Source organism: Neoarius graeffei, chromosome 7, assembly GCF_027579695.1.
Source record: "Neoarius graeffei isolate fNeoGra1 chromosome 7, fNeoGra1.pri, whole genome shotgun sequence".
NCBI lineage: Eukaryota > Metazoa > Chordata > Actinopteri > Siluriformes > Ariidae > Neoarius > Neoarius graeffei.
Genome location: NC_083575.1, coordinates 35,119,496 through 35,144,852, shown reverse-complemented (window position 1 = coordinate 35,144,852; position 25,357 = coordinate 35,119,496). Strand labels below are relative to the sequence as shown.

The 25,357-nt window shown below is 40.9% G+C and overlaps 3 protein-coding genes across 3 annotated transcripts in view; 1 reads left to right on the top strand and 2 right to left on the bottom strand.

Moving 5' to 3' along the window:
• Nucleotides 1-272: 272 nt before the first annotated feature.
• On the bottom strand, nt 273-10,521 carry LOC132888600 (2'-deoxynucleoside 5'-phosphate N-hydrolase 1-like). Its single transcript, XM_060924647.1, has 4 exons — nt 10,291-10,521; nt 7,026-7,097; nt 1,305-1,415; nt 273-1,116 (listed from the first exon to the last, which is right to left on the bottom strand). Exons 1-4 carry the CDS (start codon nt 10,412-10,414, stop codon nt 989-991), a joined length of 435 nt encoding a protein of 144 aa, XP_060780630.1. The 5' UTR covers nt 10,415-10,521; the 3' UTR covers nt 273-988.
• A 6,869-nt stretch (nt 10,522-17,390) lies between these two features.
• Nucleotides 17,391-21,234, top strand: mea1 (male-enhanced antigen 1). Its single transcript, XM_060924646.1, has 4 exons — nt 17,391-17,637; nt 17,791-18,107; nt 20,662-20,770; nt 20,858-21,234. Exons 2-4 carry the CDS (start codon nt 17,811-17,813, stop codon nt 21,019-21,021), a joined length of 570 nt encoding a protein of 189 aa, XP_060780629.1. The 5' UTR covers nt 17,391-17,637; nt 17,791-17,810; the 3' UTR covers nt 21,022-21,234.
• Nucleotides 21,235-23,826: 2,592 nt separating this feature from the next.
• Nucleotides 23,827-25,357, bottom strand: part of ppp2r5d (protein phosphatase 2, regulatory subunit B', delta) — a 44,920-nt gene continuing 43,389 nt past the window's right edge. Inside the window, exon 17 of the mRNA XM_060925549.1 lies at nt 23,827-25,157. Coding sequence (XP_060781532.1) covers nt 25,020-25,157 — 138 coding nt within the window. The 3' untranslated portion in view covers nt 23,827-25,019. The remainder of the gene's footprint in view (nt 25,158-25,357) is intronic.

The window sequence follows — 25,357 nt, the reverse complement described above, 5'->3', positions numbered from 1 at the left end:
TTACATATCATGATGGAATTTCAAACAAACCATTACTGTACTCTGAAGCCATTTGTTAGTTATATTTCCAGTTAACTGGTGCTTTTACACTGGAGCCTAACATCTATGCAAATATCTATGAATCTGGCCTCACTGTCCGCATTCTTCAATCAGCTATGTACAAAAAGTGATTCCGAATCAACGCTCTTGATCTTTCTCCAATATTAGAAATTATGATCAAATTATTTACACCAGCTGCTGTGATATAAGAACAAAAATCAGATGCAAGAATGTGGAAAAATGAACAGTAACAGTTTAATAAGATAGAAAAAAAAATCACAATGTTTCCATTCTTCTGGAATCTTGTTTGAACTCTTTCAATCTGAGACACCCATATTTTAACAAAACACAAGTGCATCACATGTCAGTAAGAGCCTCTGTTCAACTGAAAAGATCTACTTACAAAAAAACGTTCTATCCAGAGCTGGATAATAAAATTACTCATTACATTATGAGTGAGCCGCACTATAGGACCAAAAGTATGTGGACACCTGACCATCACACCCATATGTGGTTCGTCTTCAAACTGTTGCCACGAAGTTGAAAATACACAATGTATTATTCCTGAATGTCTATATGCTGCAGGATTATAATTCCCCTTCACTGGAACTCCGGGGCCCAAACCTGCTCCAGTGTGACAATGCCCCTGTGCATAAAGTGAGGTCCATGAAATCATGGACTGCCAAGGTTGCAGTGGAACTCTCATAACCTGCACAGCGTCCTGACCTGGGACTAACTGGAATGCTGACTGTGTACCAGGCCTCCTCGCCCAACGTCAGTGCCCGACCTCACTAACACTCTTGTGGCTGAACGGACAAATCCTCACAGTCACCTTCCAAGATCGAGTGGAAAGCTTTCCCAGAAGAGTGGACGCTGTGATTGGAAAGAGATGGTCGTGATGGTCAGGTTTTCACATACATTCAGCAATATAGTGCATTTTTAATGCACATTAGTTCTTGGTGAGTTCACCAAAATAATTCTCCAGGATTCCTTCAACGTCCTCCTCCTCATAATTCCGAACCTGGAAGAGAGAGCTGCCCAACTTGCCCTCGGCACGCTGTATCATGGCAGACAGCACTAAAGAACCAATAACAATATTAAATAGAAGACATTCAATAAACAGATTTTTTTTCATAGAATTCTACACTCAAGTGTTCAAATATTGGTCTGGTGATAACGGGGAGAGAGAGACTGAAGAATTCTGTAAAACTATAGAGGGCAAATATTAATGTATTATGCAGAGCCTTTAAGAGTAATCAGATTACCTTTCCCTGACGAGGGTCGGAAAAGGCAGAGAATCCTCTTTTTCATGGCCATGGCTTGACCAATTTCATAACCCACACCAAAAGACGGTTGGGTTACTTCAGCAACTACGACTGGGAAAGTAAACAAAAAAAAGTTTATCCGACATTTATAACACTGAATGACAGAACTGTGACTGGAACTCAGTAACTTTTTACCAGATACCAGAAATAGAATTTCCACCCATTTTGGGGGTTCCTGTGTTCAGAAGTTAAATTTTTTGTGGTGACGCACTTCGTATTAGTGTTTAATGGCTCATAAGAAAGTAGACACTCAGGGCTTTAAGAATCTGCAGTTTTTCATAAGTATTTCTCGCTTTTTATCCTGGTCTACTAGGTTTAACCCTTTGATGCAAAACGTATGCACACCCCTTCTAATGCACAACATGGGTCAAAAATGACCCGCATTCATTTTCCAGGTTATTTCATGCTGACTGAGTTTTTCTTTGCTCTATCTTTTGAAATCAATTTATTTTATGATTGAATATTCCAAGTATTCTTTAAATATCTTGTTTTTAATGACCACAAATCATTAATTTATTTTTTTCTTTCCTACTTTATGAACAAAAATACTTTTTATATTTCTACACATGGGTCATCCAAGTGTGATTTAAAATTAAATGTCTTAATACTATAATAATAATAATTTGTTTCAAGTAATTACTTTAGCAGTGAATGGGGCCAGTTATTTATTTATTAACTATGTAGTTAGCTAAGCCAACTACAATAAAATTAGCTAACTAAAGTGGAATATGTCAACAGCTAGGTAGCTAATAGTAATTACTTGTAACTTTCTGACAAGTAATCTACTCACTCTCAAGGTAACCTAAACATAATCAATTTTTTTCTAAGGTAATGTTAGAACAATTGAAAAACATTACTTGCATGTATTAGATGGGCAAAGGGTGCTGTGCTGAGCTGTGAAATGTCTGACACAAGCACAATTCGCAGTTCCCACCAAACGCTGTAGTAAATGCATGCGGGTCGGTTCTGACCCATGTGTGTAAACTTGATGTAGAATTACAAAAGCTGTGCTTGTTCATAACTTAAGAAGGGAAAAATAAAAATGATGATTTGTGCTAAACAAAAACAAGATATTTACTGCATATTTGGAAAAGTAAATGACAAAATGAATTTATTTCAAAAGTATATGATAGAAACACTCAGCCATACATGAAATAACCTGGAAAATGAATGCAGGTCGTTTCTGACCCATGTTGTGCATTAGAAGGGTAGTGATACAAAAAGGGTTTTTATTCAAAAACTAAGAAAGGAAAAAATAAAATAAGGATGTATGATGATCAAAGACAAGTTAATTGATGAATACCTTGAATACTGAATGATGGAATTAATTTATTGCAAAGATATAGAAGATAAAAACTCAGCCGGGTCACTTTTGACCCACGTTTTGCATCAAAGGGTTAAAAATAATTTTATTGTGGCACATGTATACAGTGTTTTACTATCAAAAAAGCTTTAGTTGTACTGTGCATTAGGCATGTAATGATATATTGTGCAATGATAAATCACAATACAAATTTATAAAATGACTCAAATCGATTAAATAAAGAAACGAATCATAATTATCGGGCTGCATAGTCTAATTTGTTCCTAACTGTAATCGCATTATTCAGACAGCAGAAGGTGTAATAACGTAAAATAACAGGAATACATACAGTGGTGCTTGAAAGTTTGTGAACCCTTTAGAATTTTCTATATTTTTGCATAAATATGACCTAAAACATCATCAGATTTTCACACAAGTCCTAAAAGCAGATAAAGAGAACCCAGTTAAACAAATGAGACAAAAATATTATACTTGATCATTTATTTATTGAGGAGAATGATCCAATATTACATATCTGTGAGTGGCAAAAGTATGTGAACCTCTAGGATTAGCAGTTAATTTGAAGGTGAAATTAGAGTCAGGTGTTTTCAATCAATGGGATGACAATCAGGTGTGAGTGGGCACCGTTTTATTTAAAGAACAGGGATCTATCAAAGTCTGATCTTCACAACACATGTTTGTGGAAATGTAGCATGGCACGAACAAAGGAGATTTCTGAGGACCTCAGAAAAAGCACTGTTGATGCTCATCAGGCTGGAAAAGGTTACAAAACCATCTCTAAAGAGTTTGGACTCCACCAATCCACAATCAGACAGACTGTGTACAAATGGAAGAAATTCAAGACCATTGTTACCCTCCCCGGGAGTGGCCGACCAACAAAGATCACTCCAAGAGCAAGGCATGTAATAGTCGGCGAGGTCACAAAGGACCCCAGGGTAACTTCTAAGCAACTGAAGGCCTCTCTCACATTGGCTAATGTTAATGTTCATGAGTCCACCATCAGGAGAACACTGAACAACAATGGTGTGCATGGCAGGGTTGCAAGGAGGAAGCCACTGCTCTCCAAAAAGAACATTGCTGCTCATCTGCAGTTTGCTAAAGATCACATGGACAAACCAGAAGGCTTTTGGAAAAATGTTTTGTGGACGGATGAGACCAAAATAGAACTTTTTGGTTTAAATGAGAAGCATTAAGTTTGGAGAAAGGAAAACCCTGCATTCCAGCAGAAGAACCTTATCCCATCTGTGAAACATGGTGGTGGTAGTATCATGATTTGGGCCTGTTTTGCTGCATCTGGGCCAGGACGGCTTGCCATCATTGATAGAATGATGAATTCTGAATTATACCAGCAAATTCTAAAGGAAAATGTCAGGACATCTGTCCATGAACTGAATCTCAAGAGAAGGTGGGTCGTGCAGCAAGACAACGACCCTAAGCACACAAATCGTTCTACCAAAGAATGGTTAAAGAAGAACAAAGTTAATGTTTTGGAATGCCCAAGTCAAAGTCCTGACCTCAATCCAATCGAAATGTTGTGGAAGGACCTGAAGCGAGCAGTTAATGTGAGGAAACCCACCAACATCCCAGAGTTGAAGCTGTTCTGTACAGAGGAATGGGGTAAAATTCTTCCAAGCCGGTGTGCAGGACTGATCAACAGTTACCGGAAATGTTTAGTTGCAGTTATTGCTGCACAAGGGGGTCACACCAGACACTGAAAGCAAAGGTTCACATACTTTTGCCCCTCACAGATATGTAATATTGGATCATTTTCCTCAATAAATAAATGACCAAGTATAATATTTTTGTCTTATTTGTTTAACTGGGTTCTCTTTATCTACTTTTAGGAGTTGTGTGAAAATCTGATGATGTTTTAGGTCATATTTATGCAGAAATATAGAAAATTCTAAAGGGTTCACAAACTTTCAAGCACCACTGTATGACTTCACCATAGGTGAAGTAACACAGCTCTAATGCCATGAAAAAAACCCCACACACACAAACAGATCTAAAATGGGAAAGAGCTATTGTGCGATTGACTGTACAAATAGATTTAAAAAGAAATCAGTGCTCTCCTTTTACAGACTGCTGAAAACTAAAGAGAAGAAAAACAGAGGTAGCAGAGATGTTCATCGAAGGCCAATTTGTTATTCACTTTCATTTTTAATAAAAGGAATATTTTAGTTAATAGGTTATTATATTTTACTCCAACCTCTACAAATGTGGGTAAGTAATCACCTCGCCCAGGGCAGAGTCAACCAGGGGGTGAGGTATTGTTTTCAGTGGGGTTTCTTTGGTTTTTTGTTAGCAACATTACGGGAAAACGGCTGGACCAATCTTCATGAAACTTTCAGGACAGATGGGCATTGGTCTCAAATAGAACCTCCAACATTTTGAGGGTCATCCGGTCAAGGTCACCAAAAAGGTCAAAATCGTTTTTGGTGCAAATGGTGTCCCAAATCACTCCCTACTCACTACATAGTGGACTATATAGGCAGGTCGCCATTTTGTAGTGCTGTCCGAATGTATAGTGAGCATTATTACACCCTAGATGGTGCACTCAAAGTATCTCACAATGCATCATGAAAAGTAGTGCCGCGGCAAAGAAGAAAAAAAAAAGGCTACAGCAAAGAAGTTTTCATTTAATCAATGAGCTCACTAGATTGTCCTCTATATAGTAATTCCCTATATAGTGAGTAGGGCATAGTGAACGAGTGAGTAATTTAGGACACAGCGTTTGTAATCAATCAGCACTTATCCTGATCAAATTCGATTACCCGTCTATATCTTGATAAACTTTGGAACTAATCAGAACTAGAAATGAAAATGATTGTTGCCTTTTTTCTGGCAATAAAATTCTTAAAAAATTTTTTTCCAAAAAATATTGTGGGAAAATTGAATTGTGCACCCAGTATCATAAATCAAATGGAATGATTACATGCCTAGTGTCCATTTTATCTCTGTACCAATGTTATTGTGAAGAGGGGTGAATTGTTCGCCCAGCAGGGAGCTCAACCCCCCCCCCCGTTCACCAGCAGCTAAACACAGAATCACGATACTCTACACACAGTGTCCTGACTAATCTAATGCTGTGTTCACACTTATACCGGTACGAAAGTGGTATAACTGTATCGATACAAAGTATACCGGTACAGTTTAGTGCATCTGTCCACACTAGTGAGAAATGTTTGCAGTTTTCTTTCATGGTAGTTGAAATGCGTGTGCGCAAAATGTTTCCGTGGTTACCGAGTAACTTCCTTCCGAGAATATATGGCATCCGTTATTTCGAGATCTCGAGAAAACAAAACAATTATTCAGTGATCTCGAGAAAACAAAATTATTTCATGATCTCAGCTGGATCACTGTATCCCCGTCGGTAGAGATGAAGCCGGGCCAGTCTTCTGCGGAGGTGCCGCGGACTAATTTTGAAATGATCCCTTATTAAAAGACTTAATGCAATCTCTCCCTGTGTCAACCCCTGATCAAAATATTGCCTTATTAGGTGATCGATTATTCCAGACATTCTAATGACCAAAGTTGCGTCTATACAGAATGAGAAACAGCCCCAAAGTCAGCATATCACAAGTCTCTTGGCGCACCTGAATGAACCATTTCTCAGCTGTTTACTCGAGATCACGGAATAATTGTTTTGTTTTCTCGAGATCTCGAATTAGTTGTGTTGTTTTCTCGAGATCCTGAATTAATTATGTCGTTATCTCGGGATAACAAGGTGAACAAAAAAAAGGATTATATGAAGGGCCTCTCTCGGCTTCCGTACGGATGAAACAACGTGTGTGTGCTTTTTGTTGTCAGTGTACAGTCTGTATTTCTGGTGGTCATTTATTCAGTCGAATCGTATAAAACGCGCGAGGCAGTTGAGAAAGAAACAAACGAATCTCCATTCTTCACTATTTTATTCAGCGAAGACATCGATTGAGGTGTGTGACTTTGCGCATGTGCATTATATTTGTATCGATACAGAACCGCTTCATCTGCCCACACTACAGCGAAGCGCTACAGTACCAATACTGTACCGGTACGAAACCCATACATTTGTGGGTTTCGTACCGATACAGTTATACCGCTACAGTACCGGTATAGTTGCTAGTGTGGACAGGTGTTGCGGTACAAAAGTAGTATCATATCGGTACAAAATCCCTAGTGTGGACAGGGTATAACTCCAGTGGCAGAATGAAACGCCATTGTGCTGTGAGAATGGGTTAAAATAGGATCAATAACAACTGGTTAAGGTAGTCGTTTAGTAAAAAAGAAACAAGAAAACATTATATGTTCCTTAGTCTTCAATGAGCCTCATATCCTCTATTCAAAACCTGTCTCACCATCAGACTGAGCGAGCCACTCCATATCACGGTCATAGATCGCCTCGTCTCCTCCCGGTAGCACATCCTCACCTGAGTCAGGAGCAAATCAGGTTTATTTATTAAAAACAACAGTTCAGACAAGTTTTGCACTGGAGCTAAAAGATGAATGTTGTTAAGGATTCAGGGACATTTATAGCTACCATGTGAGCGTCATGCAGGCTGCATCTCTAAATAACTAAACAACAGCCTCAAACCATGTCGATTCATCTCAAACAGACCAGCTTATGGTTTATGAAACTACTAAACTCATTCGTATTACATTCTATTTATTTGTTAAAAGTAAACAAGCTTCAGTTCCCTTTATACCCAATGACATCATGGGAAATAAAGGAAAACAAGCTCTGAAACAGGGAAATTAAATGTCTTGACAAAATAAGAAGTAATAATTTATCTACAGACTAAAGTTCTCAATATGTCACATCCTCTGAATGTTTATCCTAAACCGGTTTGTTATGTCTAAGTTTCCCTTCCAACCAACACAGCTCCACTTATCTGCTTGATGCAAAAACTGGAAAAAAACCAACAGCTTGTGCAGAAATGATGGTGGATCAATCCCATAACATACTTGCCAACCCTCGCGATTTCAGCGGGAGGCTCCTGATTTTAGCCTCCGTCTCCCGCCTCCCGATCGTATTTGTTAAAAACTGGATAATCTCCCGGTTTTAGGAAACCCCTACCGCAAAGTTAAAAATACTCCCGATTATGTCCAACCAGAATCGTGTGAGAAACACTGCTGATGTCAACTGATTCTTAACCAATTAACGAACAGAACGACAGTCACTTCCGTAACCTAGGATTCACCCAGGCTGTCCGACATTTTTTACAAGCAGTCATTCATCATGGCCACTAAACCCAATACCAAACGGCAAAAACATGAATGCAGATACCAGGTTGCATGGGAGAACAAATCTCCATGGATAAGCAAATGTTCGACCAGCCAGTTACACATTTTAAGGTAAAGATACATTAAATCAGAATATAACGGACATTTGAGTATGAAATTAAACTAGTCTTCCCGACCATTTCAGAAACAAACTGTACAACTTCTAAAGTGTTGTGAAATTTTGCATGACAGGGAATGTGTTTGGTGAGTGTATTTGAAGTGTGTGGTCGTGTCTTAGTGCTATTTTGAATTTATGTTTGAAAGTTTTAAGTGAAAGTTTACAAGTGAATTATCTGGAAAGTGACTGATTTTGATAGAGTTTTAAGTGAAAGATTACTAGTGAGTGGATTTCGGTCGGACTAAAATTTTGCATTCGAGTGAATTTCTTTGCGGAGTATATTTTGATAGTATGGTAGTATTTATAGTGACATTTTTAAATTTTGTTTGAAAACTTTCAGTCAAAGTTTGCAAATGAGCAAATTCCTAGATGCATTCCGACAGGATTTGGACAGGATTTCTAGTGCTTTTTAAAAATTCTGTTGGAAAGTGTTTCGTGAGAGAGATGCATTTTAGTCGTACTAAGACAGTGCAGTATTTATTTAATTGAGTTGTTACTCATCTCATTATTTCTAGCCGCTTTATCCTGTTCTACAGGGTCACAGGCAAGCTGGAGCCTATCCCAGCTGACTACGGGCGAAAGGCGGGGTACACCCTGGACAAGTCGCCAGGTCATCACAGGGCTGACACATAGACACAGACAACCATTCACACTCACATTCACACCTACGGTCAATTTAGAGTCACCAGTTAACCTAACCTGCATGTCTTTGGACTGTGGGGGAAACCGGAGCACCCGGAGGAAACCCACGCGGACACGGGGAGAACATGCAAACTCCACACAGAAAGGCCCTCGCCGGCCCCGGGGCTCGAACCCAGGACCTTCTTGCTGTGAGGCGACAGCGCTAACCACTACACCACCGTGCCGCCCGTATTAATTGTATTTAATATATATATAAGTGATTCCACGCTTATGGGTACTGAAATGGGGACATGAACTTATTTTTAAAAATTCACCTAAAACCATTTCTTTTTTTACCATCAGGTCACAAAACATGTAATCTTTAATGAATGACATGTTAAAAGATAACTTTAATTTTCTGAGATGTAATAAAAACATATTTATATGCCAAAGTCAGAACGTAACAGAAGTGTTGTGGACATATAGATTCTCAATTTTAACAATGTAGAATTACTTTTTGAAACATAGGAAGGTGATGTTTTAGCAAATATAATTAATAAACATGTGTAGTAGAATAAACATACACATTCTTTCAATAAGATTAACATGGTATATAGCTAGATTGTAATTAATTTGTAACAGACGCGAGATGGACAATCGTAACAGAAGTAATGTAACAGACATCATTTTGGAACTCATAGGCTTGACTTTGGCATATAAATATGTTTTTATTACATCTCAGAAAATTAAAGTTATCTTTTAACGTATCATTCATTAAAGATTACATGTTTTGTGACCTGATGGTAAAAAAAGAAATGGTTTTAGGTGAATAAGTTCATGTCCCCATTTCAGTACCCATAAGCGTGGAATCACTCATATACATTAGTTCTCTGTATTTTTACATGAGCTTACAGAAGGAAAACACATTTGATGCAATCCAATAATACGTTTCATTCACTGTGACTATTTTAATAAGAAATGATAAACATTCTTCTAAAGCATCGCTTGTGTTATTTTCTGTGGGTCTCTGTATGTAGACAATATTCAGGCATGAGATTTTTCAGCTAAAAATCTGATTTAAGACTTCCCTTTCATTGTTATTATATTAAAATTCAAGACAAGAGTATTATTTCAGATGTTTCACTCTGAGCTGAGCTCTCTCAGGCCTGATACATGAATCCCAGAACCTACAGTAACTGATAGAACAATATCAACAATTCAAAAACTCTTTCATTGTATACATTTCAAATGGTTTGCAATTAATTGGGATCCACTGTTTTTATCGTTTCAACCGCGCATCAGACCCTCATCCAATTGAAAATATCTTTCATGCACTTTTCTCCTCCATGAGAATTTTGAAAAGTTGGCAAGTCTGCTTTTCTCCTCATGCCCATTTGGACTGGGAGGGAGAGACTGGGAGGTAAAGTGTCCAGTTTACTGCTTTAAAGTGAATGAATGAGACTGCTGATGGATTTGTTCCTGCTCCTATGACACATGATTATAAAAAGTGTACAGTAAACAAATAAGAAAGCAGAAAATACCGTGTAAACACCTCCAGGTCCTTACAGTGTAATAGTGAACCCTTAGGAAACTGTGTTTACCTTTCTCAGTTATATCATCGTGGCTCAAAACCTGTCCATAAGTCTGCAGTTTCTTCACAATTTTTTGATAAATCCTCACATCCTGCCTTCCTCCCCTAATACTGCCACAAAAATATATATTCATCACGGGGAATCTGAACAAAAAGGGCAGCAAATGAAAATGGAACACTGTTTATATGAAGATGCCTCTCTTTCGACGCAAGTCTCCGTCTATCAGGTTTGTTGATGAGCGCCCCCTGGTGGTAACTCAGCATCATCAGCTTCTTCTTCCTCTTCATTGAGGTTTATTGGCGGTTGGCAAATCAACGAATTGGTGCATTACCGCCACCAACTGGCATGGAGTGTGGATCAGGACATCTAAAATATCCATCCATCCATCCATCCATTATCTCTAGCCGCTTTATCCTGTTCTACAGGGTCGCAGGCAAGCTGGAGCCTATCCCAGCTGACTACGGGCGAAAGGCGGGGTACACCCTGGACAAGTCACCAGATGATCGCAGGGCTGACACAGAGACAAATAACCATTCACACTCACATTCACACCTATGGCCAATTTTGAGCCACCAATTAACCTAACCTGCATGTCTTAGATTGGACTGTGGGGGAAACCGGAGCAAATCCACGCAGACACGGGAAGAACAGGCAAACTCCACACAGAAAGGCCCTTGCTGGCCACTGGGCTTGAACCCAGGACCTTCTTGCTGTGAGGCAACAGTGCGAACCACTACACCACCGTGCCGCCCTCATCCATTATCTGTAACCGCTTATCCTGTTCTACAGGGTCACAGGCAAGCTGGAGCCTATCCCAGCTGACTACGGGCGAAAGGCGGGGTACACCCTGGCAAGTCGCCAGGTCATCACAGGGCTGACACGGAGACAAACAGCCATTCACACTCACATTCACACCTACGGTCAATTTAGAGTCACCAGTTAACCTAACCTGCATGTCTTTGGACTGTGGGGGAAACCGGAGCACCCGGAGGAAACCCACGCAGACACGGGAAGAACATGCAAACTCCACACACAGAGGCGATTCTAGAGTCTGTTGTGGCCCCAAGCAAAAATTTCCAGGGGGCCCTTCTGACTAGTGTTCATCACCAATATGTTATAAATAATCTGACACCAACGAAAAATGTATGAAACCAAAGTTTTTTAAATTCCAAATGTGAAAATACAATGGTAAAGAACAATAAAAAACTAAATAAATACGCTCTCGGGACCCGACTCTCAGGGGGCCCCTGGGCCAGGGGGCCCCAAGCAGTTGCCTGCCTTGCCTGTTCACAAGCTGCGCGTCTGTCCACACAGAAAGGCCCCTGTCAGACACTGGGCTCAAACCCAGAACCTTCTTGCTGGGAGGTGACAGTGCTAACCACTACACCACCGTGCCGCCCGATATCTAATATAAACTATCCAAAAACAAACAACCAAACCCTCCCAACTCTCTCTCTCTCTCTCTCATTATCTGTAGCCGCTTTATCCTTCTACAGGGTCACAGGCAAGCTGGAGCCTATCCCAGCTGACTACGGGCGAAAGGCGGGGTACACCCTGGACAAGTCGCCAGGTCATCACAGGGCTGACACATAGACACAGACAACCATTCACACTCACATTCACACCTACGGTCAATTTAGAGTCACCAGTTAACCTAACCTGCATGTCTTTGGACTGTGGGGGAAACCGGAGCACTCGGAGGAAACCCACGCGGACACGGGGAGAACATGCAAACTCCGCACAGAAAGGCCCTCGCCGGCCCCGGGGCTCGAACCCAGGACCTTCTTGCTGTGAGGCGACAGCGCTAACCACTACACCACCGTGCCGCCTCCCCCAACTCATATCCTCTCAATTAAATTATTCTTAAGAACTGAAATAGACTGTGGAAGCATTCCTCTCTCAAGTTTCTTTGTGGGATATCTATGATATTAAGATGTACGTTCCTTTCCCTGAGTTTTACAATTAAAGTTACTGACTGCAAAGTCATCTGAAATTTTAAAAAAAAATTGTATTGTGCATGGCATTTTCCTATGTCTTGCAAGAACAATATCATACAAAATGATATGTGATCATTTTGAAGCACTGTGCTGATCAGCTGTCTCCGGTGTTCACAGACATCTTTAACACCTCATTGGAGACATGTCCTGGGCCAGCCTGTTTCAAGGCCTCCACCATTATTCCCATCCCCAAAAAGCCAAGGATCACAGGATTAAATGACTACAGACCCATCGGCCTGACTTCTGTGGTTATGAAATCCTTCGAGAGCCTTGTGCTTTATCACCTTAAAGCCATCACTGACCCGCTCCTGGACCTCATGCAGTTTGACTACAGAGCCAACAGATCTGCAGACGATGCTGTCAACATGGGTCTTCATTTCATTCTCCAGCACCTGGACTCCCCAGGAACCTATGCTAGGATCCTGTTTGTGTATTTCGGTTCCACCTTCAACACTATCATCCCGGCTTTTTTGCAGGACGAGCTCTCCCAGCTGAACATGCCTGAATCCACCTGCAGGTGGATCATTGACTCCCTGTCTGACAGGAAGCAGCATGTGAATCTAGGGAAATATGTCTCTGACTCCCGAACCATCAGCACCAGATCCCCCCAAGGCTGTGTCCATTCTTCTCCCTGTTCACCAACAGCTGCACCTCCAGTCATCAGTCTATCAAGCTCCTAAAGTTCACAGACAACACCACCCTCAGTAAACTCATCTCTGATGAGGAGGAATTGGCCTACAGATGGGAGATTGACCATCTGGTGTCCTGGTGCAGGCAGAACAACTTAGAGCTTAATGCTGTAAAGACAGTGGAGATGATTGTAGACTTCAGGAGGAGCTCCCCCATCACCCTGTTTGACTCCCCAGTGACCTCTGTGGAGTATTTGTGTTTCCTGGACACTATAATCACTCAGGACCTTAAGTGGGAGATGAATACCTGCTTTCTCACCAAGAAAACACAGCAGAGGATGTACTTCCTGCGGCAGCTGAAGAAGTTTGATCTGACAAAGACAATGATGGTGCACTTTTACACGTCCATCTTTACCTCCTCCATCACTGTCTGGTATGCTGATGCCATTGCCAGGGACAAGGGCAGACTGCAGTGCATCATTCACTCTGCTGAGAGGACGATTGATTGCAACCTTCCATCTCTTCAAGACCTGTATGTGTCCAGGACCCTGAGGAGAGTAGAAAGGATCGTGGCTGACCCCTCTCACCCCGGTCATAAACTTTTTGAATCACTCGCCTCTGGTAGGAGGTTGTGGTCCATTAGAACCAAAACCTCATGCCAAAAGGCCAGGTTTTTCCCCACTGCAGCTGGCCTCATCAAGAAGGTCAGAGACCCCCACTTTGTCTCTGAACTGTGATTTTGCACATTTCAAGGTCATGTCGGGGTCTCTGTGAACTTTCATTGCACATTCCGGCACACACTGTACAGCTTGGTTATTGACTTAGCCCACTGCACATATCCTCTTCCTCTCACACATTCATATCATGTCTCTTCTCCATCCTCATCATGTGACCTATTTTTGCACATTCCGGGACATACTGTACAGCTAGGACTTCAACAATTCATGTACATACCCCTTAAATATGTCCACTTTTCAAATTTGTATATTTCAGATTATTCTATTTTTCATTCTATGTATATAGCTACTTTTGTCTTTGCTAAATTCTTCTATCTTAACTGCACCAATCACCAAAGCAAATTCCTTGTATGTGAGAACGTACTTGGCAGTAAATTTGATTCCAATTCTGATGTGCTGAGGGTTGCTTTCCTCTGTTTTGGGACCGAATATCCTACTTCTTGAGGTAAACAGTATGGCCCCACAGAAATAGCCAAACGTGAGGATCTTGAAAGAATTAGCATAATTATGGAACTGGGTCACACCAAGATGGCGACGCGCGGAAAACATCATGACTCTACATCGACCTTGGAAAGTTTTGAGTCGCAGGTATGCAATTTATGGTTGGCATTCGTGAATAGATCCATGAAACAAAAGATGAATATATCTTTTCTCTGGTACTGCTTTTGTGTTATCGTTTCTTTCTCTGTAAGATCAAAACATTAGGTGTATAATTCCATACTCAGACTCATCAATCCGAGACAAGTGCTGCAAATTCTTCATCAGATTTTGTGCCCGTTTAAACCTTCAGTCGATTCCAGTGGTCAATCTGTACCTTCATAAAAATTCTTGTGGACAACCTTTTGGTTTCCATCGCTTTTCTGCTGTGTTTTCTTGCTGATTCACTTTCATATTTTCCTTTTCTTTTCCGCTGGCTTTTAGCTTGTGGGAGGCCGGAGTCCGCCATGTTTGCCCATGCCAAATTGTTTTGGTTCAAAGTAGCCAAACATGCCTCACGGTGGTCACGTGATATTGTTGCTCACTTGCTTCAGCAAGCTCCAGAATCGTAAAATGCAGGACACATTTTATCTCTGCAAAACTTTTACACAAAGGATACACAGTGTGTGTAGCAACGAAACTCCTCAATTTCGATGTAAAACATCTCGAGACTCCAACAGCAATAGAAATAGAACATTTTTGCCCAGAATTCAATTTTGCAGTCATCACCTTTAACTGCCTTTTTTCCGATTCATATTTCCGACAGTGTAATATAAGATGCTCAGCAGTCTCTTCTTGCCCACAGTACTCACAGTTGCCAGTATTATATTTACCTCTTTAATATAATGTATTGTTTAATCCTGTATGTCCAAATCTGAGTCTTGATGATAGTATTATCTCCTCTCTCCAATTCCTTGTTGCAGATCTACTTTCTCCTACTTTCCTTTGAATGCTATAAAACCATCGCCTCTTCCTCTCTCCTTCATTCTTTGTTTGATGATACTCTTGATTTCAGGCAGCACAGTGGTGCAGTGTTTAGCACTGTCACCTAATAACAAGAAGGTTCTGGGTTTGAGCCCAGTAACCGATGGGGCCTTTCTGTGTGGAGTTTGCAAGTTCTCCCCATGTCTGCATGGGTTTCCTCGGGATGCTCTGGTTTCTCTCACAGTCCAAAGACATGCAAATTGGCTTCTCTAAATCATCTTTTGATGAAGCTTGGAGAGGGATGGGCTCTGCCAAGTTTAAATGTCCTAGACACACATGGACTGATGGACTGTTAAAATGTCATCAACGGTGCCCCTACGGCCCTTGCCGGCTATGGGACGAAGAAGAGACTCTTGATTTCTCATTATCTCTAGCCACTTTATCCTGTTCTACAGGGTCGCAGGCAAGCTGGAGCCTATCCCAGCTGACTACGGGCGAGAGGCGGGGTACACCCTGGACAAGTCGCCAGGTCATCGCAGGGCTGACACATAGAGACAAACAACCATTCACACTCACGGTCGATTTAGAGCCACCAATTAGCCTAACCTGCAAGTCTTTGGAGGAAACCCATACAGACACGGGCAGAACATGGAAACTCCACACAGAAAGACCCTCGCCGGCCGCTGGGCTCGAATCCAGGACCTTCTTGCTGTGAGGCAACAGTGCTAACCACTACACAAAATCAATAGCTTCCTTAGCAGCCTTGTCGGCCATTTCATTCCGTGTGTGATCCCTACATGTGATGGTACCCGTAAAGTTCCTGTCAGCCCCATCATCTGAACTCTCTAGTTTTTGCTCTGTGTTTATCATGATATCTGATCTGCTCCTAAACGTCATCTCTTCACATTATAAAGTAGCAAATAAACAACTGTTTGCTGAAATCCTTTAATTATAAATTATGTCAAGTTTATTTGTATAGCGCTTTAACAATAAACATTGTCGCAAAGCAGCTTTACAGAATTTGAACGACTTAAAACATGAGCTAATTTTGTCCCTAATCTATCCCCAATGAGCAAGCCTGTGGCGACGGTGGCAAGGAAAAACTCCCTCAGACGACATGAGGAAGAAACCTCGAGAGGAACCAGACTCAAAAGGGAACCCATCCTCATTTGGGCAACAACAGACAGCCTGACTATAATATTAACAGTTTTAACATGACAGTTTCGTTGATGTTATAACTCTTCATTGATGGAAACTTGAGTGCAAAACTGTTCATGACAACTGCAGTCCTAAAGTTAGCAAGTCAACTGTAGTCCTCAGCCATAAAAGCATTACTGCAAGAGTCCAGAGCGTCCTCCAGGTGTGACTTTCAACTGTTAATTTTAGACATAATTTTAATATAAATTATGTCTAAAATATTACTGGAGTGACATATTAAACAGTCCCCCCCAGGATTCCGCGGGCCTTTTTTGTGATTGTTGCGGGCTAAAATGTCTGATGTTGCGGGAAAAAAATTGCGATGAAAGTTGCGGTGTTTTTTTAGGTTTTTGTTGCGATTACATTGCGGGAGGAAGTGAAAGTTGCGAGAAATTGTTGCGATTTTCTCTTTTTGTGATTAAAATTGAGTGATATGTTAAATATTAAGTTATTACTGAAAAACTATTAATTAAAAAAACAAAGACACTGAGAAATGGTCCTATAAACAACTTTACCAATATAAAAGATTACCAGGACTACAAAAATGCAGAAAAATAGGCTTTACTTATCCAAATGCACCTGTCGGTTCAAAAGTTAAAGTGCAGAGAACCTCACAGCACAACATGAAGTTACCTTAAAATATAATATAAATGCCTCAGCTTTCATGTCAGAAAAAAAAAAACCTATTAATACTAGTACTGTGTGCAGGCAGTCTCTCCTGAAGACTAAATTAAACAATAATTATAAACTAATAAAATAAATGGCTCAGGCTTCATAGAAGAAAAAAATAATTTGAACAGAATCTCACAGTATGATGCTGAAGCTGCCTAAACAATGGAAAATAAAATACCATTTTGGCAAAATGTTGGCATCCATTAATTTCTTGTATTAAGTAAAAAAAATAATGTAAAGTGCAGACAGTCCTTCACTGTAAACATAACACACTTTCAGTAACAGTAAACACTGACTCGCACGTGCTGCTTCTCTTGAACGGAAACACGGAAGTAAGGCGGAAGGTAGTTTGTCGACGTCACCTCAAGACGACGCCAACGATTGGTCAAATTTGCGGGGAAGTTGCGGTGATTGGATATAATTGCAACACCGCCCTGAATTCGCGGGGATTGGTTGAATTTGCAAATCGCAACATGGCGAAATCCTGGAGGCTCTGATTAAACTACATACTGATCATTAAATTTGGTGAACAGAGTGTTGTTGATTGATTTTTTTTTCAGTTGGCGCGACCAAGTGACGTCACAACGCGTAATTATTACGCATTTCCGCTTCCATGCGGAAGGCAATGGTACATTTTAAGCTTCAGCTGGGTGTTAAGTGTTTGTTTATCGCGATAAACAAAAGAGGTGAAGCGAGTATCAGTCTTGGCCAGCGTTAATACAGGTATAAAGTCTGATAAACTAGTCTGTGATGTTGTTTTAGTGATATTGAGTGACTGGAGGTGTATTATTATTATTATTATTATTATTATTGTTAGCCCTAGCAGCTGGTGTAAGTGTGCTGTGTTTGTCCATAATGAGCCTGTGGTGTGTTCAGTGGCAGCTTTGAACCCGTGGATGGAAGTGGGGAGGACCCGGGTCATGGGTCCAGAAAGAGTGCTGCCGAGCTCGGAGGAGGAGCTGGGACAGGAGCGAGGGTCAGAGCCCACAGCCGAGGAGTGGAGCGGGGAGGACGGGGAAGGGGAGGACGGAGCCCCAGGGGAGGAGGAGGAAGAAGAGGAGGAGGAGGACAGCGCCGGTTATTATTATCAACCACTGAACCAGGAGCCTGATGGAGGGCCCAACACACAGCTGGATCAAAACGACGAAGCAACACATGTCGATCAGCTCCAGGAGGTTCAGGAGAGAATAGAGGTGATGGAGTGCTGACTCTCTCAACCATGTTTACTAGGCTTGGATTCATTTTAATGCTGGTTAGATCGGGGGGGTTCAAAGTGTGGGAGAGTCGTCACCCCCCCCCCCCCCCCCCCCCGGGAGCAAATAAACAACAGCGCCCCCCCTTACAATTTTTGTTGTTGCTATACTTAATGTTCCATTCGTATTTAAAAAAAAAAATGGTTGTTGTACACTTATTTTTTTTCTTTTACACATTTTAAACATATGAGCTTTTTAAAAACCTTTTTTTTTTTACACATTTTAAACGTGTGCTTTTAAAAACCATTTTTTTTTACACATTTTAAACTTCTGTGCTTTTTTAAAACCTTTTTTTTTACACATTTTAAACATATGAGCTTTTTTAAAACATTTTTTTTTACACATTTTAAACATCTGTGCTTTTAAAAACTTTTTTTACACATTTTAAACATCTGTGCTTTTTTTAAACATCTGTGCTTTTTTAAAACCTCTTTTTACACATTTTAAACATCTGTGCTTTTTTAAAACCTTTTTTTTAAACCTCCTTTTTTTTACACATTTTAAACATCTGTGCTTTTAAAAACATTTTTTACACATTTTAAACATCTGTGCTTTTTTAAACTTGTGCTTTTTTTAAACCCCCCCCCCCCCCTTTTTTTTACACATTTTAAACAAATCTCATCTCATTATCTGTAGCCGCTTTTATCCTTCTACAGGGTCGCAGGCAAGCTGGAGCCTATCCCAGCTGACTACGGGCGAAAGGCGGGGTACACCCTGGACAAGTCGCCAGGTCATCACAGGGCTGACACATAGACACAGACAACCATTCACACTCACATTCACACCTACGGTCAATTTAGAGTCACCAGTTAACCTAACCTGCATGTCTTTGGACTGTGGGGGAAACCGGAGCACCCGGAGGAAACCCACGCGGACACGGGGAGAACATGCAAACTCCGCACAGAAAGGCCCTCGCCGGCCCCGGGGCTCGAACCCAGGACCTTCTTGCTGTGAGGCGACAGCGCTAACCACTACACCACCGTGCCGCCATTTTAAACAAATGTACTTTTTAAAAAACTTTTTTTTTTACATTTTAAACATCTCATAGCATTGTTAGCTAGCACCTCTTGGCAGACAACACACTGGCAGTGGAGCATCTTCAGATCCACTCCATGAAAATCCAATCTTTAAATAATCGTGGTCATACTTCCTTCTTTTTTTGTTTGGCCCAGACTCTGTCTCCTCACTCACTGCAGCTTTAGGTACTAAAAATCGATCCATTTTGTCTCTGGTAAAGGCTAGCTGAAGTTCGCTAGATGTCCACAATAGTAACTTATTCTGGTTTATTTTTCCTCACGTTACGCCCCCCCCCCCCCCCCCCCCCCCCAAGAACTCTGGCACCCCACACTTTGAAAAGCCCTGAGTTAGATGATCTCCCTTTTTACTAAGTAACTCTCCATGTTATTGATTTTAAGCTCCTTTAAAATAGATATTTCCTGGCTCAGAAGTAAGTTATCCTTGTTGTTGTCGTTGTTTACTTTTAGTTTAAAAGGTGTCTAATAAGTGGAAGAAATTTCACTCATGAGTATTTTTTTTTAAATTATATTTATCACAGTGAGATTATGTTCAGATGAATTTAATCTGAAAGTAACAAACATTTCAAAATGCTTTACTTTTTTTTTTTTCTTACTTGCCATTAGGATGATCTGAAGTCACTTGCTTTTCTCTTTAATTCTATTAACGTGTGTGTGAAGAGGAATGAAGGTGAGCAGGAGCAAAAATGAGAATGGGGATGAGAGTGTAGTGAAGATGCAAGGAGTAGATGTAAAGAAAGTTGGTGAATTCAAGTACCTGGGGTCAACTGCAGGAAAATGGGGGCTGCGATAGTGAGGTGAGAAAGAGAGCGCAGGCAGGGTGGAGCAGTTGGAGAAGGATTTCGGGAGTCATTTGTGATAGGAAAGTCCCATCAAAAGTGAAAGGTAAGATGTATAAGAGAGTAGTGAGACCAGCTGTGATGTATGGATTGGAGATCGTACTTTTAATGAAGACTGGAGGTGGCGGAGTTGAGGATGTTAAGGTTTGCGATGGGAGTGACGAGGTTGGACAGGATAAGGAACGAGCACATCAGAGGGACAGCACATGTGGACAGCTTGGGAATTAAGCTAAGAGAGATGAGACTGAGATGGTATGGTCATATCCTGAGAAGAGATGCAGAGCATGTTGGAAGGAGAATGTTGATGGAGCTGCCAGGCACACGAAAACGAGGAAAGCCAAAGAGGAGATGCATGGATGTGGTGAGGGAGGACATGAAAGTGGCAGGTGCGGTAGAGAAAGATGCGGAAGACAGGGAGCAATGGAGACGAAAGATCCGCTGTGGCGACCCCTAATCGGGAGCAGCCAAAAGAAGTGTGTGTGTGTGTGTGTGTATATGTATGTATGTATGTGTATATATATATATATATATATATATATATATATATATATATATATATATAGCGTATTATGATTATTATATTTTCTAGCTGTTTATGCATTAGCAGTCCTGTTTACACAGGCCATGGGCTTGTTCCTGCCTCAGCCCCCAGCTCCAGACAGTGATGAGGAGGAGGATCCTGAAGGAGCTGCTGCACGCCGGAGCCATGCCTCCATTCCTATGGATCCTGGTAACATACCCTCGTATAAACTCAACTCAAAGACCCAGTTATATTGTTCAGTGTGTCTTATAAAATATATTTTTTGCCACTGTTCAGATCATGTTGAGCTCGTGAAAAGGACTATGGCAGCAGTGAACTTGCCGTCTCTGGGGATCCCTGCGTGGGCTCGTGAGATTTCTGATGACCAGTGGAAGGACATGGTGCAGAAGACTCTCCAGTCTCGGCAGAGCTCAGCAGGCCTCTTACTGCAACGTAAATGAAATGACCTTAGGCGCTCATGATGTTCTCATCCCTAATAAAGCACCAAAAGAGCCTATAAGTTCATGTGACTGAGGTGATAAAGAACCATTGTTTATTATGTATTGTATTTGTTTTGAAAGGAATTCACCCGGTACCATGATGCACAGAATACTCACAAAATTTGCAGGGCTTAAAGGAACAGTCCACTGTATTTCCATAATGAAATATGCTCTTACCTGAATTGAGACGAGCTGCTCTGTACCTCTCCGAGCTTTGCGCGACCTCCCAGTCAGTCAGACGCGCTGTCACTCCTGTTAGCAATGTAGCTAGGCTCAGCATGGCCAATGGTATTTTTTTGGGGCTGTAGTTAGATGCGACCAAACTCTTCCGCGTTTTTCCTGTTTACATAGGTTTATATGACCAGTGATATGAAACAAGTTCAGTTACACAAATTGAAACGTAGCGATGTTCTATGCTATGGAAAGTCCGCACTATAATGACAGGCGTACTAACACCTTCTGCGCGCTTCGGCAGCGCATTGATACGGAGCTCAGATATCAATGCGCTGCCGAAGCACGCAGAAGGTGTTAGTACGCCTGTCATTATAGTGCGGACTTTCCATAGCATAGAAAATCGCTACGTTTCAATTTTTTTTTAACTGAACTTGTTTCATATCACTGGTCATATAAACCTATGTAAACAGGAAAAACGCGGAAGAGTTTGGTCGCATCTAACTACAGCCCCAAAAAATACCATTGGCCATGCTGAGCCTAGCTACATTGCTAACAGGAGTGACAGCGCATCTGACTGCGTCTGACTGACTGGGAGGTCGCGCAAAGCTCGGATAGGTACGGAGCAGCTCGTCTCAATTCAGGTAAGAGCATATTTCATTATGGAAATACGGTGGACTGTTCCTTTAATGTATTTCAGGGTAGTGTAACTCCTAGACATTCCCCACTTATTTGTAAGTTATTAGACCTCTTAGTTTTCTTTGTATAATTTTTTTTTTCCCTTTTTCTTCCAGGATTGTTCAGTTTAATTTCATGTAAGACATTTGTGTCTCCCACTAATTACAGTAATTGACTGACTGCTTTTGTAGCTTAGTAGTGCACATGTCCTGCACATTCAGCAATGTGTGTCTTTCATTTAACTTTATTTTTGTTCTGTACATACATGAACATCTGTACAAAATATGACTTTCATAGTATGTAATGCTCTGCCTAATTAAAGTACAATATATGTACATATGACCTGGAAAGCAGCTTAAGATTAGTGTTTAGACTTGAGGGAGGGAAGGGGATGGGGAAAGAAGGGGGGGGAGAGAGAGACCAATCCTTTCATAAAGTCCTTCTACAGCATATGTAACATTCAGACAACCACATGTCCTGTCTACAACTAGTGCCAGCTTGGATTCAGGACTTTGTGTAAAATTAAACTGATGTTCCTTTGAAATGAAATAATGCTAGATTATTTTCCCAATTATATGCACAGCTTTTTTTCATCCATTAGCAAACAAAGTAGTTGTTCTGACAAGAACGCAGATAAATATTTAATGTGCTGTGTCAAGTAAAACATCAAGTGTTTCACTGTCTGGTAGCCTATTCAAGGAGCAAATACTCTATTAACCAGAAGGAGAGAGAATTCACTCTGCACTAGATAAGAGGGTACTGTTCAACTGATGAAGACATATTAAAGAAAACATGATCTGAGTGAGAGGTGAAAGGAAAAATTCTTAGGTGATGTGAGCAGCAAGGCTGCAAACCAAAGCAAGAGACATTACTACAACACATGATTATTTGGAGTAATAACTGCAGCCTCTCCCTTACCCCTGTACCCACTACTGGGAAAGTTAAACAACCATTGTCCTGTCTGCTTGATAGTCACAATAAGGATTGAAAAGAATTGAACCAGACCTTTCACATGCCTCTTTGTCTCCTTTCCAAAAATACTGCTTAGGCTCTTCAAAGATGCCGAACTTATTCATTTAAAGTTTGACAGTAGAAGGGAGTGAAAGGACAATCCGACAATGACATTAGATTCACCTTTACCACCTGAAAAGGCAGATGAAATATGGGAGGGTTTTTTTTTTTAATAAACTATAGGATGCATAAGATGTTAAAGTGCCATTCCACCATTGGATGTATTCTTTGGCATAAAATACAATATATTTTGACAACATATATAAATGGTATCACTAGATAGAGAAATCTTTTAGTTTCAAAATGATATATCAAACATAATTTTTTGACAACGACAAAGTATATTAATTTTGCGACCAAAGTCACCTACCCTTTTAATTTCCGCGCGTGATGTCATCGGCAGGTTCCCCTTCTTGTGTACCACGTGACGTGGCACATATCAGCAATGGTGGATAGAACGCGATAAAAATAATACCAATAAATCTAGCTAACTGAAAGATTAACTCAATTTTTCGCAATTTTTTTGGCCCCATATACGAGGAGAAGTGAGACTCTCACTTTGGGGGTTTCCTGGTCTAAAAATAGACCGACACGTGGTACACAAGAAGGGGAACCTGCCGATGACATCACGTTTCACTACCGCGCGGAAATTAAAAGGGTAGGTGACTTTGGTCGCAAAATTAATATACTTGTCGTCAAAAAATTATGTTTGATATATCATTTTGAAGCTAAAAGATTTCTCTGTCTAGTCATGTTGTCATAAAATATATTGTATTTTATGCCAAAGAATACATCCAATGGTGGAATGGCACTTTAAGAAGGTTAGGCTATTACATAAAATAGCTGTTTAAAGGGAACCATTAGGATTTCTCAGTAAATCAATAATAAAAAAACATTACAGATATGTAATCATCACAGAATCATGTGTAATGATTGGTAACTTATGGACACTTTTTTTGAGGTACAGAACATTGAAGATACAGCATTCTTCTGTCAAATGAAATGATAATGAAAAAATGGAATGGTCTGCTGGTGTTGTAAGAGGTCAGCACTTTCATTCAGCACCTTACAGCGTTGTGTTCTTAGTTCACCAGTAAGGCAGGAAACAGACTAAACATTAAATCCTGTGTTGAATGTCAGCATAAATGTGACTACAGGCATTTAAAAAAAAAAACAAAAAAAAAACAGCAGTTCTGCCATTTGGTTACTGCACAGCAAGGTTTCAGGTCATACACTTGAGACTGCCACACACATCTGGACCAAGAAACCAGGCTAATTCCTTTATGTCAGTTGCTGAGCTGATGACAAGCTTGAACATATGACATCTAAGAAGGAAGCATGATGCCTTGTCTTGAGGTATTTTTCAGAGACTTTTACACAATTATATCGGACTTTAAACTTATTGCATGAGGACACCACATCATCAACAGCTAGGTTATGCAAGAAAAAAGCAGCTCTACACTTCCTGTAGAGTGCCTGTGGTATATTTTGATAGCAAGTTCATATGCATCACACTGTCCCACAAGAGCAAGGCAACATGATCCAGAAATAAAGACCTACACTCTCTAGTCCCTAAACCTGGCTGAAGCAAATGCACTGTAAGTGTCACTGATGGGCTGCTTATCTTTTCAACAACACAGGTGGTTGTCTAAGTGAACATGGATGCACAGGGCCAGTGAAGGAAAACGCAAGAAAATCAATATAGTTTAAAAGCAGGGCAAAAGAGATAAAGACAGTAAAAACTGCAACAAAATACAGAACATTAAAAAAAATTACCACAAAGAGGAAACATGGTTCTGAAGAATAAATTGTGGTAGTACAATTCAAATACTGCTTTGCATGGTTGATTTTTCTTGTGATTTGGAGTTGCCATTGAAATGGAGAGGGGGGGGGGGAGGGAAAAAAAAAAAAAAAGGGAGCTATTCCCAATTGAACACTGGCCAGGATTTTGCAGAAAGGCCTCTCCAAGAGGAAGTGAAGGAAAGAAGCAGAGACAAAAGGAGGAAAGGAGGGGGAGTATACAGCAGGCGACATTTCTGGACAAATACGAGTGGGACAGTCTAGGCGTGGTACAGGTGACTGGTTGTGGTGTTCCTCAGTCAGAGGGCTTCCTGATTAGCAGTAAGGTACTCTTCTGCTCGCTTGTGGGCCTCCAGAGCCTTTATAGTGTACACATCCTGCGGCAGCTCTGACTTCCGTCGCATCAGCACCTTGTCCTTCTTTATGTCCTTCGTTCCCTAAAAGGAATTAGACATTTGATGAGACTTTGTGCACAAAATGTATTTTCACCTGCTGCCATTCACACACAGGCAACTTATACCCTGTCCACACTAGGGATTTTGTACCGATACGAAACTACTTTCGTACCGCAACACCTGTCCACACCAGCATCTATACCGGTACTGTAGCGGTATAACTGTATCGGTACTGTAGCGCT

Coding starts and splice junctions, on each gene's coding strand:
- LOC132888600 (XM_060924647.1), bottom strand. CDS start 10,414: ATGAATATATATTTTTGTGGCAGTATTAGGGGAGGAAGGCAGGATGTG. Junction 1,416..7,025: donor GTGGCTCGCTCAGTCTGATG/GTGAGACAGGTT, acceptor TTACTTTCCCAG/TCGTAGTTGCTGAAGTAACC. Junction 1,117..1,304: donor CCGACCCTCGTCAGGGAAAG/GTAATCTGATTA, acceptor TTGGTTCTTTAG/TGCTGTCTGCCATGATACAG.
- mea1 (XM_060924646.1), top strand. CDS start 17,811: ATGGAAGTGGGGAGGACCCGGGTCATGGGTCCAGAAAGAGTGCTGCCG. Junction 18,108..20,661: donor AGGTTCAGGAGAGAATAGAG/GTGATGGAGTGC, acceptor CTGTTTACACAG/GCCATGGGCTTGTTCCTGCC. Junction 20,771..20,857: donor CTCCATTCCTATGGATCCTG/GTAACATACCCT, acceptor GCCACTGTTCAG/ATCATGTTGAGCTCGTGAAA.